This window comes from Monodelphis domestica, chromosome 6 (assembly GCF_027887165.1).
Source record: "Monodelphis domestica isolate mMonDom1 chromosome 6, mMonDom1.pri, whole genome shotgun sequence".
NCBI classification, from domain to species: domain Eukaryota; kingdom Metazoa; phylum Chordata; class Mammalia; order Didelphimorphia; family Didelphidae; genus Monodelphis; species Monodelphis domestica.
In genome coordinates, this window is record NC_077232.1 from 82,469,867 (window position 1) to 82,486,000 (window position 16,134).

The window sequence follows — 16,134 nt, forward strand, 5'->3', positions numbered from 1 at the left end:
TTTTTAAAAGATTGCTCTATTACAAAAATGAATAATATGGAAAGAGGTATTGAGTGATAATACATGTATAACCCAGTGGAATTGTGTGTTAGCTCCAGGAGAGGGGAGGGAGACAACATGAATCATATAAGCATGGAAGAAAATTAAAAATAATGTGGGTACATTTTTGCAGGGGGAGATATAGGAGTGAGAAGGAGGAATTTATTGTTAAACATTTACCACCAGTACATCACTGATTGATTCTATGAAGTGGATTCTTGTTCTGGTGCATGGCTTGAGAATGGTCTTCCTTTGCCAGAACTGACAGCATTCTCATGGAGAGTCAGAGACCAAGTCAGAGTCCAATGTGGTCACTAATTATCTTCAAAACAAGATTTTTGGATTTGACGATCTTAAAAGATTCCATATAATATTGGTGTCTAGTAGTTACCATTATGTCAATACTCTACAGGTGGTGGGCTAATTTACCAAGGGTTAATGTGTGGTTTCCTTTAACTCTCTAAAGCTCAGTTTCCTTATATGAAAAATAAGGATAATCATACTTGCATCACACAGTTCATATGAAAGAAAGTTCTTTATAACTCTCAAAAATATTGTTAAAATGTGAGCAATCTAATGGCTGATATGTCTGCTGATATGGGATTGCTCTACTGGTCCATATTCTATATTCTAAGGTCCTTGCTCTCTCTGACATTCTATATTCCTAGACCCATTTTGAGTTCAGATATTTGTGTTCTCAATTAAAAAACTGATTTTCATTTATATTTCATTATTTATTATTTCTTCCTATATCACTCCTTGGTCCCTCCTCTCAGAGAGGTATCTCCTCAAACAAAGAATTTATTTTATCTCTTAATTAATTAATTAATTAAGAACAGATTTTTATGGTTACATGATTCAAAACCCCCCTCCATTTTTTCCTCCCCCCTCCCAAAGCCAACAAGCAGTTCCACTGGGTTATACATGTATCATTGTTCAAAACCTATTTCCATATTATTCATATCTGTAGTAGAGATCTTTTAATGCCATAACCTCAATCATATCCCCATCAAACCACATGATTGATCATCTGTTTTTCTTCCACGTTTCTACTCCCACAGTTCTTTCTCTAGATGTGGATAGTATTCTTTCTCATAAGTTCCTCAGAATTGTCCTGGATCACTGCACTGCTGCTAGTAGAGAAGTTCATTACATTCAATTGTGTGAAAATTTATTAGTTCGTTCTGCTCCTTTCACTCTGCATCAATTCCTGGAGGTTGTTCCATTTCACATGGAATTCCTCCAGTTCATCATTCCTTTGAGCACAATAGTATTCCATCACCTACAGACACCATAATTTGTTCAGCCATTATCTAATTGATGGACACCCCCTCCTTTTCTAATTTTTTTTGCCACCACAAAGAGTGTGGCTAGAATTATTTTTGTACAAGTCTTTTTCCTTATTATCTCTTTGGGCTACAAACCCAACAGTGCTATGTCTGGATCAAAGGGCAGGCCATCTTTTAAAGCCCTTTGGGCACAGTTCCAAATTGCCTTCCAGAATGGTTGGATCAATTCACAACTCCACCAGAAGTGTATTGGGTCCCAATTTTGCCACATCCCCTCCAACATTTTTTATTTTCCTTTACTGTCATATTGGCCAATCTCCTAGGTATGACGTGATACCCCAGAGTTGTTTTGATTTGCATTTCTTTTTGTCAGCCCTCCACTTACCCCTTCCTTCATTTTATTCTCCTTCTACTTCTCTGTAGGGTAATAGAATTCTATAACCCACTGAGTATACTTGTTTTTCCCTCTTTGAGCCAGGTACAATGAAAGTAAAGTTTAAGCATTATCCAGCACCACCCTTATCTTCCCCTCTCTATAATGATTTCTCATGATTCTTTATTTTGAATAATTTACCCCATTCTATCATTCCCATTTTTCTCAGTGCAGCCCTCTTTCAGCCCTTGATTTTTTTATTTATCATTCATATGCATACATATCATACATACATATTGTTCCATATCAGCATATTTACTTATATATCATATCATACACATCATATCCTCATAATATCTTACCTCTCCACTCTTCATCTCTACTACTAAGAGTAATTTTTGAGAATTACAGAAATCTTTCCATGTAGACATATAAACATTTTGATGTTAATGAGTCCCTTAAATTTTCTCTTTCTTATTTACCTTTTTGGGCTTCCCTTGTGTCTTGTGTTTAGACTTCAAATTTTTTGTTTAGGAATGGTTAGAAATCTTCTATTTTGGGGGCAGCTGGGTGGCTCAGTGGATTGAGAGCCAGGACTAGAGATGGGAGGTCCTAGGTTCAATTCTGGCCTCAGACCTCTGGGCAAGTCACTTAACTCATGTTGCCTAGCCCTTACTGCTCTTCTGCCTTGGAACCAATACATAGTATTGATTCCGAGACAGAAGGTAAGAGTTAAAAAAAAAAAAGAAAGAAATCTTCTATCTTATTGAATGACCATTTTTTTACGCTGAAAAAATATACTCAGTTTTGCTGAAGAGGTGACTTTAGGTTGTAAATCCAAATCTTTTTGCCTTCATAAAGGCATAATCATATTACATGCTTTTTGGTCCTTTAATGCAGAAATCACTAGGTCCTGTGTGATCCTGATTGTAGCTCCATGGTATTTGAAGGGTTTTTTTTTCTGGCTACTTGAAGTATTTTTTTCCTTGGCTTGCTGGCTCTTGAATTTAGCTAATACATTCCTTGAAGTTGTCATTTGAAGATTTCTTTATGGGGGCAATCTGTGAATTCTTTCAATTTAATTCTCTTGTTTGAGGATCTCTGGGCAGTCATCTTTGATAATTTCTTGTAATATGATGTCCAAGGTTTTTTCTTCATCATGGCTTTCAGGTAGTCCAATAATTCTCAAATTGTCTCTCCTACATCTATTTTCTAGGTCAATTGTTTTTTTTTTCAATAAGATATTTCATGTTTTCTTCTGTGTTTTCATTCCTTTGATTCTGCTTTATTGTTTCTTGATTTCTCATGAAATCATTAGTTTCTAGACGGTCAATTCTGATTTTTAAGACCTGGTTTTCCTCTGTCAGTTTCTGGTTCCTTTTCAAGTGGACCATTTATTCTTGCATCACTCTCATTTCTTCTTGCATCACTTTCATTTCTCTTCCCCACTTTTCCTCTGTTTTTCTCAATTGATTTTTGAAGTCTTTTTTGAGCTCTTCCAGACTCTGTGTCCAATACATATTTTTCTTTTGAACTTTGCATGTGTTTTCCTTGCTTTTACTGTCCCCTTCTGTATCTGTCTTGCTCTTTATCTCCATAAAAATTCTTTAGAATTAGGTGCTTTTTTGTTGTTTGCTCATTTTCCCTATCTAATTAGATAGGCTCTGTTTTCTGGGAAGTTGGAGTATTTTCAGCTTATTTTCTGGGTCCTTACTAGTTTACCAGATTTTCTGAGGGCTGTGAGCTCTGGGAGTCCCTTCCCCCTGATGATTCAATTGATTCTTGAGATGCTGATAGCTTAAAGACTTTCCTCAGGCTTGGTTTTAAGCTTTTGATCTCACTCTGAACTTGATCAGGTAAGGGACTGATCAGATTCTAGCCCCAGGCTGAGGCTCAGGGTTTTGGTCTCATTGTGTGCTTGATCCAATCAGACACACCCTTGATTGCCCTGTCCTGGAGCTCTACCCTTAGTTTTGGGCAAACAGATCCAGATGGGCTCCTCCTGTGAACTGTGTCCTCACCCCAAACTGTGGATTATGTTCTCATACCAAGCCCAGAGTGGGATTCCTGGCTTTGCTATGGGTCCATGCAGATCAACCCCCTTTGGCCCAGATTGCTCTGGGCTGGGACTCTGGACTTTTTCACAGATTTGAAATTTCAAAGGGTGTGAGTTGGCTTGGCAGGATCTCAGGGTCTGAATGGTATTTTGGGCTTAAGTTTGAAACCTATGAAAGCAGATGTGGGGTGGAGGGTGTGGGGGTTGTTATTTTCTCTTGGCTTGTTCTTTATTCCTTGTTACCACTTCTCTCCTCTCACCTCAGTGCCCCAGGTATTCTCTGACTACATTTTGGGTTTTTCATTTCTTGAAAGTTGTTTTACTCTGTCTCCTTATTGGTTCTTTCACTCCTGTGTTCATTTTGTGGTGATATTTTAATCTTGGTCAGACAGGATACTTGTGGTAAAACAGAGTTGTGGCTCTAGTTACTCCTCCATCTTGGATCCACCTCAGGAAGAATCTTGATTTGCATTTCTCTAATTCTTAGAGATTTAGAACATTTTTTTCATGTGTTTAGTGATAGTTTTGATTTCTTTATCTGAAAACTGCCTAGTCATGTCCCTTGACCATTTATCAATTAGGGAATGGCTTGATTTTTTTGTACAATTAACTTAGCTCCTTATAAATTTGAGAAATTAGACCTTTGTCAGAGGTTTTTGTATAACAAAGAATTTTAAAAGATTTGAAAGAAAAAGATGTAGAATGGGGAAAATCCCACAAAATCAATCAATACATTAAAAAATGACATTATGGGGACACTTAGATGACTTAGTTGATTGAGATGAGAGGTCCTAGGTCAGACATATCCTAGCTGTGTCATCCTGGAGCAGTCACTTAACCCTAATTGACTAGCCCTTACTGAGTTTCTGTCTTGGAACTAATACACAGTATTGACTCTAAGACAGAAGATAAGGGTTGTTTTTTTTTAATGATATCTCTCTTTTCTGCCAAGTTGTGGCAGCAGATGACTTTTCCTTTTTCTCCTTTGGGTCAAGATTTTTATTCCTAATTTTATAAGGTTCATATTGTTCTTGCTATTTATATTATGTAGCATATATATTGTTTTCTTGGTTCTGCTTACTTTCTATGTTCTAAATTCTAAGGTCCTCCTCAGCTCTGACATTCTATTCTCTAAGGTCCCAACTAGGTCTGACACTACGGGTTCTAAGGTTCCTTCCAATCTGATGTCAGTGTTCTAAGTATTGGTAAATCTGTGAATTTGTGCTTGGAGGTTTTACTAAGTCCTTATAGGGCAGGACCCTGTGCTTTGGAGAGTCCAAACCCTTACCCTCACTTCCCCGTGGGACTAATGTGATGCCCACAGAACCCTCCCCAAAATATTTAGCATCAAGATTGATCCCCCAAGGGGCAAGGACTAGGTACATAGCTCTTCTTTTTGACAAGCAGTCATAGCATAGTAGGACCACCGGCTTTATAATAAGCAGACCTGAGTTCAAGTCTTACCTCAATCTCTTATTTTTTCCACTAGAAAAAATAGATTTGTTAACATCTGCCCTACCTTCCTCTGCCATCTAAAATTAAATGATGGACGTGAAAAAAACATAACTACTATAAAGTATTATAGAAATGCCAACTAATAACTATTATTGATGTTATTCTCTGTTTTCCAGCCCACCCAAGTCAAGTGTCACAGTCGTCCTTGGCCAGCATTTCTTCAATACATCCACAGATGTGACACAATCCTTTGAAATTGAGAAATATATACAGTATCCATTGTACTCTGTCTTTAGTCCTAGCAATCATGACGTTGGTGAGTGTGTTAAGACTTCTCTCCCAGATGTCAGGCACAGCTTGGGGTGTCCACAGATCAGGGCTGACAAGGGAGGGCTGAGGCAGGAATTTTGGTGAGAAAGCCGGGGCACATCCAATCAGGGGGAACAGAGGTCAAGGCTGGAGAATGCAGTTAAAATAGGAAGGACCAGGCAGGTCTCAGAGTCATCTCTGGAGAAGTATCACAGAGAGTCAACTTCAGTTTTGGGTTCAGGAAAGATGAGGAGATCATAAACATGGGTTAGAATTTGGGAGAGAGACAATAAAATCACACTCAAGAAACTGGGCAATAGACATTGATTACCAACAATAGTAATTACTTCAAAACTTTAAAAAAATTCATGTCATCAGTCCAGAAGCTTCCTCTATTGAAGAAGACCATGGCTCTTCCATACCTTTGCTGATGGCCTTCGGGAACTGTGGTGGCCAAAACCAATTTCCTAACTTTTTATTCATGAGATTCTTTAACATCTTCAGTTTAAGGGGAATTGTACTGATTTGGAATCCGAAAATCTAGGTCTGAATATCAATTCAGGCTCCCATTTAACAGATGAGGAAATCAAGGCTCAGAGAGATTAAGTGACTAGCCCAAAATGACATAGCTAGTAAATAGCAGAACAAGGATTCAAACCATAATCTTCTGACTCCAAGTCCAGAGCAGGAATTATTTCCCCACTAGTTTTGTGATTTTGTCAGTGTGGGGATCTTCCCAGTGTGGAAAATTCCTCTGTGGATATAGGTGAACTATCAGGGATTCAGAGATGGAAGTGCCCTTTGATGTCATCTAGTTCAATACCTTCATTTTACAGTTGAGGAGATGAAGTAGTTTGCTCAAGATTGAAGAAAGAATAAAGTGACAGAGCCAGGTCCTTGAACCCTGGTCTTTTGATTCCAAATCCTAGACTTTCCCCCTGTACTATGCTGAATCCAAGTCCTCTATAACTCTGTAAAAATAGTTTTAGAGAGTTTCCTGAGATATTCAAGAGTACCAATGACTTGCCTGGCTGTGGTCACACAGCTGGAGGAGGGACAAGCATGACTAAACCCTGGGGCTTGCTGCCTCCAAGAATGACTTTCCATTCTCTCTACACTATCTATTGATGTAGGTATGATCATCCCCATTTCACAGCTGTGAAAACTAACCTTCGGTACTGCATCCACACTGCCTTCTTTGTTACAGAGTCAAAGTGTGTGTGTGGGTCCCTTATATACTTCTTACTCAAGCTCATAAGTAGGTAAGACTGCAATCTATAGAGAGCACTAAATCTCAACTCAGGAAGACCCAAGTGCAAATTTGGCTTCAGATACTTGGTAGCTGGGTGATCATGGGCAAGTCACTTAACTGCCATCTGTCTCAGTTTTTCCAACTGTAAAATGGGGATAATAATAGCATCAACTTCACAGGATTGTTATGAGGATTAAATGAGAGAATATTTATAAAAAGAGCTTAGCATTAGCACCTGGCAAAAAGCAAATATTATCTAGCTATTATTATCATGTATTGCAAAGAGCATCAGAGAAGGAGGCAGGAATTCCTGGCTCTTAGGTGTGGCTCTGGTATTTCTTAGTTGTGTGTGACCTCTGAACCCCAAATGTATTTAATGTCCACATCACACATGGCACCAGTCCATGGCTTCTTTGGATTATTTAAATCTCTATGTGGGTGAATTTTAGTTTTGCCATAAGAGGTAAACCCAGATTTAGTTGGAAGTATTTACTACCCATTTAGTCCCTAGAGCAGGGCTGCACACATATTTGGGGCTCAATAAATATGTTCAATGTTGGGTGAAGGAATTTAACTCCACAAATTTCCCCAGTGGTTCCTGTACTTCCATTCCTTGGAATGTCTAGTTTGGTTGGGGAAGAGAGGACATGCTATCCTGAGGTGGCCCATTATTTTTGATGACAGGTGTTCTCCTAAAGAGCAAGCCAAGACCTATAAGGCTGAAGGTAATAATTACTTTAAGGACAAAGACTAGAAGAAAACCATTAGAAAATTATAATGATATGAGTGATTTGAATAAAAAAGACCATATTAAGGACTTACCATGTATCAAGCATTAATGTTACAAAAAAAAGCCATATGGAACTCATTTCATAATCAAGAGAGCCTGAACATAAAAGAAGTTTAAGCCCTGGAGTGGCTGGAAAAGTCTAGAGATCCTGAAAGGTCAATGACTGGGCAAATGTCAAGGCCCACAGTCCCGAGGTTGTCAATAGGTCAGATGACAGAACATAGGACTCTTTAGTTATATGTAGCATAGGAATGGTATTGCTAACTAAGTTCTGAATTTATGATTGCTTTGGCTCCTCTGTGGGCAGTTTCTTCACTCTCCTAGTGATGTTACATATAGGAAAGACCATTCAGTTTGAGGTCAGATTTGAATTCTCTAGTTCCATGTCGCATGAGCTGGGTGAAGTTGGTCACAATGCTTAAACTTTTTAGGCCTCAGTTCCCTCATCTGTAAAATGAAGGGGTAAGTGGGATTAGATGGCTTCTAGTGTGCTATTCAGATCTCTGAAGGTCATGATTCTACAACATTCTTTTTCCTTTAAAAGGGCTAGAGTCCCAGGAATGATTTCTTGGCCCTTTAACTTTAATGGGCATTCCTGATGGACAGAAATACTTTTGCCTCTATAATGGTCAATCTTATTCCCTTTTCCAATTCTCTGCAGCTCTGATTAGGCTGAAGAAGAAGGGGGACCGATGTGCTGTGAAATCCCAGTTTGTCCAGCCCATCTGCCTCCCAGAGAATGGCATCACATTTCCTGATAATCACAAATGCCAGATTGCGGGATGGGGACACATGTATGAGAGTGAGTCTCATTGATGGCTGTCGGTGCTGGGGGCCTCTTGCTCGTCTCTCCTTTGGCTCAGATCCTACCATGGGGCATTTTCCTCTGAACTGAGTGTCTTTCTGTTCAATTGTCTTCAGTATCAAATGAGATAATATGCAAATGCTACATTTAGGGCTATAGGTCAGAACTGTATACTGAGGAAGCCTGGAAATAGTTATTGGATACTACTTATAACTGGAGAAGGAAATGATAAATCACTCCAGTATCTTTGCCAAGAAAACCCCAATGGGGTCATGAAGAGCTGGACAAAACTGAAAAGTGACCAAACCATGATAACAGCAACTACTTGAGTTGTAAGGGGAGGACCAGGTCTTCTTCTTTCTACTCATGAATCCTGCCCATCACTTACGGGTTCCATTGCTGGCTGTGGCACGACTGGTAGGTCTGATGCTGATTTACAATACTACCAGCCAATGACAGAGGAGGATGAAGGGATGCTAGAGGCCATTCCCCTGAGTACTGCTTTGGTGTTGGTAAAATATAAGTAAAAAGTCCCAGGCAGCTCTCTAAGCATGTCGAGTGGGTTCCACTGAAATCCTTAGCTGGCTTCTAAGTATTTCCCCTTCAGACTTGTAGGTAAGTAATGATGCTTCTAGCCAGAGCCTGGGCATCTTCCCTTCATGGGGCCATGCTCCCTCTGTCTTTCAGGATTTCCCCAATCCTGACTCCAATTCAAAGCTTTTCCCTCCATTTCTCCTTAAAAGATGTCACAGGTTACTCCAGCTACTTACGAGAAGCTCTGATTCCTCTCATTCCTGATCACAAATGTAGCAGCCCTGAAGTCTATGGTGCAGACATCACTGCCAACATGTTCTGTGCTGGTTACTTTGACTGCAAATCAGATGCCTGCCAGGTAAGGCTTGGAGAGGGGGTGTAAAGGTCATGCCTTATCCTAGATTTGATTTATTTCATCCCAAGAAAGGGAAGGAAACAGTGGGGTATAATGGCAAGAGGACTGGATTGGTAGAAGGGGATTTGAAAATGAATTGTGGCTTTTCACCTTACAAGCTGTATGACTGTGGGCAAGTCATTTATCTTTGTGGTTGTTCAGTTAGTGTTCAGATGTGTCCAACTCTCCATGACACCATTTGGGGTTTTCTTGGAAAAATGGTTTACTATTTTCTTCTTCAGCTCATTTTCTGGATGAGGAAATGGAGGCCAATAGGGTGAAATGACTTGCCCAGGGTCATATAGCTAGTGTCTTGAGGCTCGATTTGAACTCTGGTCTTCCTGACTCCAGGCCTGGTTCTCTATGTACTATATCACCTAGCTGCCCCAAGTAGGGGGTAGGGAGAATTGGGATAGATAACTTCCAAGTACCCTTTCAGATTTAAGTCCCATGATTTAAGTGTGGTCCTAAAGGCATCATACTCTGACAAGCTGCCATTGTGATGGCCCCTAGACCAAGCCAAGTGCATGTCTGTTGTCTTACTCAGGGCAGTGATCTCCAATTTCATCCATGTGAATGTTTACTTCACAGAGCAAGGCAGCTTCTCCCTACCTCCAGAGAAGGCTGCTGCGGCCACACTTGGAGAAATGAGCTTCTCTGCTTCTAGCATGTTTTCCTTTCCTGGTTTTTCCTCTCTTTCTCCACTATAGCCTTTCTTTTTTGGAAACCCTTACCTTCTGCCTTAGAATCATGTCCCAGGAAGAACAACATCAGGAGGCCTAAAGTCCAGTGTAGGCAGAGGCTCCTGAGGAATGCTGAGGATGGGGAGGAAATAAGCTAGTGTTGTTCAGTCATTTTCAGTCAAGCCCAGCCAGCTCTTCATGACCCCTTGCAGTTTTCTTGGCAAAGATGCTGGAGTAGTTTGTCATTTCCTGCTCTAGCTCATTTTACAGAAGAGGAAACTGAGGCAAATAAGGTTAAGTGACTTGCCCAGGGTCACACAGCTAGTAAATGTCTGAGGCCAGATTGAACTGATGGAGATGAATCTTCCTGACTCCAGAACTGGGGCTTTATCCACTGCACCACCTTGCTGCCTGAATAAACATTTATTTAGTGCCGGCCATGTTTTAGGTCCTGTGCTAATCAAATACAAAGAAAGTCAAAAGACAATTTTTTTTTTCTCCAAAGGGCTCAAATTACCTCCACTGGCTTCCATCTTCCTTTACAAATTTCAGTTAGTCATCTTCAGCACCACACTGGTTTCTTTCATAAGATCACAGATTTAGAGTTGGAAAGAATCTCAGATGCCATTGAGTAGGCTAGCCCCTTTATTTTATAGATGAGGTAACTGAGACAGAGATTAAAAGACTTGCCCAGGGTCTCACTGCTAGTAAGTATCTGAGGCCAGTTTTGAACTCAGGAAGATGAGTCTTCCTGACTCCAGGTCTAGAACTCTTTCCACTCTTGGTGCCTCCGTTTCTTCTACAAAATAGAAGAATTAAGTTAGATGATCTTCAAGTTTCTTTCTAGTTCTAAATCCATAATACTAAAGAAATATTATCCATATAAATGTGGGAGATTCGAATATCTAGTTAAGAGAATAGCTAGTAGTCCTGTTTGGAGGGAACACAGCATTTGCCTAGGAAAAGGTCATGAAATGGGTAGATAGTATGAAAGGCCAATAGGAGCTGATTAAGGAGAACTTTGAATGCCAGGATAGGGATTTCTACTTTATTCCAAAGATAATAGAAAGACAATAAATATTTTCTGAGTAGGGAAGTGATATATTCAGGCTTATGCCTTGGGAAGATTATTTTGGCCACTGTATATGCTGGGGTTGGGAGGACCTGGAAGCAAGGAGAAGTCAGTTATAGGGTACAGGGAAGAGGTGACAATGCTCTCAATGATGGTGGTAGTCAAATGAATGGAAAGACAGAACTAGGTGTGAGGGTTATTGAGGAGTTGTATTTATAAGACTAGACAATGGATGGGATGAAAGGAATGAGAGTTGGGGAGGAAGAGGGGAGAGATTTAGAGAGAGGAAGAGGAAGAAAGAGGAAAAGAGAGGGGGGAGAGAGAGGGAAGGAGAGAGAAAGGGAAGAGGGAGAGAGACGGGGAGTGAGAGGGAGAGAGAGGGAGGGACAAAAAGGGAGAGAGATGTAGGGAGGGGGGAGAGGGAGAGAGATGGAGGGAGAGAGAGCAGGGGAGAGAGGGAGGAGAGGGGGAGAGAAAGGAAAGGAGAACGAAGGGGAAGAGGGAGGGAGAGAGGGAGGGAGGGAGAGGGAGAGAGAAGGTAAAGAGAAAGAGAGAGGGATAAGGGAGAGAGAGGTGGGAGAGAGGGAGAGAGGGAGTGACAGAGAAAGAGATAGAGGGAGGGGGAGAGCAGGGGAGAGAGGGAGGAGAGGGGGAGAGAGAGGGAAGGAGAGAGAAGGAAAGAGGGAGGGAGCAAGGGAGAGGGAAAGAGAGGGGGGACAGAGGGACAGAGGGAGAGAGAGAGAAGTACAGAGAGAGAGGGGGTGGGAGAGAGGGATAGAGAGGAGGGATAGGGGGAAAAGAGAGGGGGGAGAGAGGGAGAGAAGGAAAGAGAAGGAGGGAAAGAGAGAGAGAGAGGAGAGGAGAGGAGAAGAGAGGGAGAGAGAGAGAAATCAAGGAAGGTTCCAAGATTCTGAACCTAGGTTCCTGGGGAGAATGGAGGTGTCCTTAATGGAAATAGTGGGGTTTGGAGAAGAAATAAGTTTTGTTGGAATGATAATGAATTCCATTTTGGATCCATTGAATTTGAGATGCCTATCAGATATCCAGGAAGAGATACCCAGCAGGCTAACTGTCTGTCTAGAGAAGATGGCCCTGGACTAATGTAGGGATGTTAGAGCACCGAATATTATACTCTGAAGAGCCCTCGAATCTAAAACAGACTGCTGGAGCTGGAAGGCTCCTAAAAATATAGAAAGCATATCAGAGACCATCTAGTCCAAGTTTCAGCTGAGGAAACAGGCCCACGGTGCATACAGTGAAGTGGCAGGGCTGAAATTCAGAATCTTGCTTCTTATCTTCTAGACCATAATTCTTTCCATATCCCTACAAGTGTCTCTCTAGTCAAAGAGATTTATCCAAATTTTAATCTGTTGTCTTTAGCCTCCAGGGAGTTGAGTTCCAAGGAAAGGAGACTGGATTCAATTATGGGCCATTATAATGCATAATAAAGCAAGGTTTTGAAGCTCCATTTAAGCCTTCCCAGCTCCATTAAGCAGGAAATTAACCTAAAGCCCCTTCTTGTGACTCCTAGAGCAGTTTGGTAATACATCCCTCCCCCTCCGCCCCCAGGAGCACCTGTTTCAGATCTGGCCCATTAAGCTCCAAACAGTGAATGTCCCTGTTTACTGAGTGTCCTAGAATTCTGGGCCCTCTCCATCCTTAGAGCCTGCTGGGATCACAGGACCATTCTGATGGCATGATATCATAGTGCTTTCTTCCTGCCTTTCCCTGGGGGTGAGGAGCTGTTCCATGAGGAGGCTTCATATCTTAAAATGTCTGAGCTGAGTAGGACCCTGTCCGGTGAAGTGATGTGATGGCTAGAACTCCAGCTCTGGAGTCAGGAAGACCCGAGTTCAAATCCAGCCTCAAATCCAGTTATGTGACCTTGGGCAAGTTACTTCACTTCTGTCTGCTCCAATTTCCTCATCTGTAAAGTGGGGATTATTACCCCACCAGTGTTGTGGTGAAGATCAAATGAAATAATATTCGCAAAGCACTCCTTTCAATGCTGTCTGACTGCTCTAGGATCCCGTTTGGGATTTTCTTGGCAAAAATACTGAAGCAGCTTTCCATTTCCTTCTCCAGCTCATTTGACAGATGGGGAAACTGAGGAAATTAGGGTGAAATGACTTGTCCAGGATCACACAGTCACTAAGTATCTGAGGCTAGATTTGAACACAGGAAGATGAGTCTTCTTGACTCTAGCCAATGCACCATCTCATTGCCCCAGTCTGGCACATGCCAGATACTTCTCTCATTTTACAGATGAGGAAGTTGAGCCTTAGAAAGGTACAGTGAATGACCCAAGGTCACACCTCCAGTCAGTGTGAGAACAGAGACCAGAAACCAGATCTCCCAACTCTCCGGCTTGGACTCTTCATAGTATCCCCTCCCCTCTCTAAGGATTACTGTCTCTGATTAATTTTGGTTCCAAGTCACTGGGCAAGGTCAATATCTCTGGTCATAGTTTAGTATAATAGAAATCAGGGGGTTTATTTGACTATTAAAGAATCACAATATTTTCACGGTTTCCTGCTTCATGAATATGAAACATAATTGAAACAGAGCAGCAAAGTTTTCGCAGACTGTATATTTAGCAGATTAAATATCTCTTATTACAAGGACATCCGAATGGAAGGACGATATAATAGAATCCATGGGCTTGGAGGGACGTTGGAGGTCATGTGGCAGAATCTCTGCCCCTGGAGTGCTTCAGCCTTTGCTTAAACACCTCCAAGAGTGAGCCTCTCACCACCTCAGGAGGCAAGCCATTCTGTTTCCATTGTGTAGTATGAGGCAGTATTATATAGTAGGGAAAAAAAGAATTTTAATTCCAGAAACCCAAATTCAAGTTCAGACTCTTCTGTTCGCCAGCTGTGTCACTGGGAAGCAAATTACTCTCTTATTCTTCTGTTCATCACCTGCAAAATAAAGATAATATCCCTTCCCTCCTCCTAAGGTTACTGTGATTTAAGCACTTTTTGAATAGCTATTATTATTGAACAGTTTTACTTAATAAGACATTTTTCCTTATGTGGAAGGGAAAGATTGTTTTTCACCGATTGGTCATTGCAATCCATCCTTCAGGGCAGCAGGTAGCTCAGTGGATAGACAGCCAGACAGAGACAGCCAGTGGGGAGAACCTGGGCTCAAAGCTGGCTTCAGGTACTTCCTGGCTGGGTGACTCTGGGCAAGTCACTTGACCCCAGTTGCCTGGCCTTGGCAGCATTTCTGTCTTAGAATTGAAGCTAAAACAGAAGGTAAAAGTGTTTTGTTTTTTTAATCCATCATTAGAGCTTTATTCCTTTGGGTTAAATAGATTCATCTTTTAAAATGCAAATGAATTTTATGCCAAAACTTCTCTGAGAAGGGGGAGTCTGAAATCAGGGGAAATGAATTTATATGACTGAAGCTTGCATCTTGTAATGAAGGGGAAGGTATTATGTGTGAGTATATGTAGGCGTCCGTGTGTTTATATATATGTTCAGGCATGTGTTTTGAATGATGAGGTGCAGCTAGGTTCCAATTAGTGCAAATAATGAATCCCCTGCAGAAGTTACATTATTTAAATTCACACTGCTTTTTTCCCCACCGAACTGGAAACAATGACCATATTTTACATAATTATAACTTTGAATAACATACATTTGAATACATGAAACCGTTTCAGAGGATTCATTATCCATCCTAACCGGGACCTGGATTTATTTACTTTTATCTTGGCCGGGAATTCAGTAAATCCCAGAAAAGAATGAGATTGGCCAACAGCATCATTAGTGGCGGAGAAAGGACCAGAACCCGGAGTTGTGTTTATCCTCCCACTTCCCCCAGCCTTCTGTAGGGACAATAACCATCCCCCGAAATTAAGGCGATTCACTCTTGTCTCTATCCAACACAGGGTGACTCAGGGGGGCCCCTCGCCTGTGAAAAGAATGGGGTTTCTTACCTTTATGGCATCATCAGCTGGGGTGACGGCTGCGGCAAGTTCAACAAGCCTGGCGTTTATACGCGAGTGACTAACTACGTCAACTGGATCAATGAAAAAATACGGCCCAAGAAAGGAGCCCCTGATGCCTGAGAGAAGCCCTGAGGAATCCTCCTGGCCCTGCTCGGCCTCTGGACATTGCTGGATGTATTCTTCATCACGAGGGCCTGGCTGCTTGGAACTGTGCTAACCTTTTGCAAGAATACTTTGCCATGACAACAATAAAGCATTTTTGAAAGTTCTAGTTGAGCCATTGTCTACAAGTGTGAACTCCAGGAAAGGTTCACAGATCTTTTTAACCAGTGTCCTACTACACACAGATTTTTAGATCCCTTCCCATTTGGGAATCCAGCCTCTTCTTTAACACTTCCAGTGACTGCAACCCTTCCCCACTCTTGGATAGGTTGGAATGTTGGGAAATTCTTTATTTGGAGACAAAATCCTCCCCACCGCTTTAACTCACATAGTGCTTTTCCCTCTCTCATTACTTTGTTTTACAGCTCTAATGCATGTATGTGATATTGTATCTTGTAGTTGTACTTGTGTCTTATCCTACTCTAAGGTCCTTAAGTTCAGGGACCACCATGCCTTATATATACCTTGTATTTTCTCATGGGTCTGCCATAGGATTCTACACTTAAGTTGACTTAATAAATCTTTGAAGAAGGAAAGAAAAGAAAGAAAAGAAAAAATATTTGAAGAAAGAAAGGAAAGAAGGAAGGAAGGAAGAAAAAAAGAAATAAAGAAAAAAGAAAGAAAGGAGGCAAGGAAGGAAGGAAAGAAGTAAGAAAGGAAGAAAGGAGGGAAGGAGGAAAGGAAGGGGGAAGGGAAGGAAAGGAAAGAGAAGGAAAGAAGAAAGAAAAAGAATGAAGACAGAAAGAGAAAGAAAAGAAAAAAGAAAGAGGAAGGGAAGGAGGGAGGAAGGAAAGGAAGGGAAGAAGAGAAGGAAGAGGAAGAAAGGGAAGAAAGAAAGGAAAGAAGAGAAGGAAAAATATTTCTTTATCCAATGAATAAATGAATGTTTCTTTATCCATTGGTCCAACTTCTACTCTCTGGGGTCAAACAGAATATGTCTAAACCTCTTCTCTGAAAAATTTT

The 16,134-nt window shown here is 41.2% G+C and overlaps 1 protein-coding gene across 1 annotated transcript in view; it reads left to right on the forward strand.

The window, feature by feature from the left end:
• The window catches only part of HGFAC (HGF activator), a 59,168-nt gene extending 43,888 nt beyond the window's left edge, over positions 1–15,280 (forward strand). Inside the window, 4 exon segments of the mRNA XM_007496810.3 lie at positions 5,389–5,528; positions 8,225–8,365; positions 9,112–9,260; positions 14,950–15,280. Coding sequence (XP_007496872.2) covers positions 5,389–5,528; positions 8,225–8,365; positions 9,112–9,260; positions 14,950–15,129 — 610 coding nt within the window. The 3' untranslated portion in view covers positions 15,130–15,280.
• The last annotated feature ends 854 nt before the right edge of the window (positions 15,281–16,134 follow it).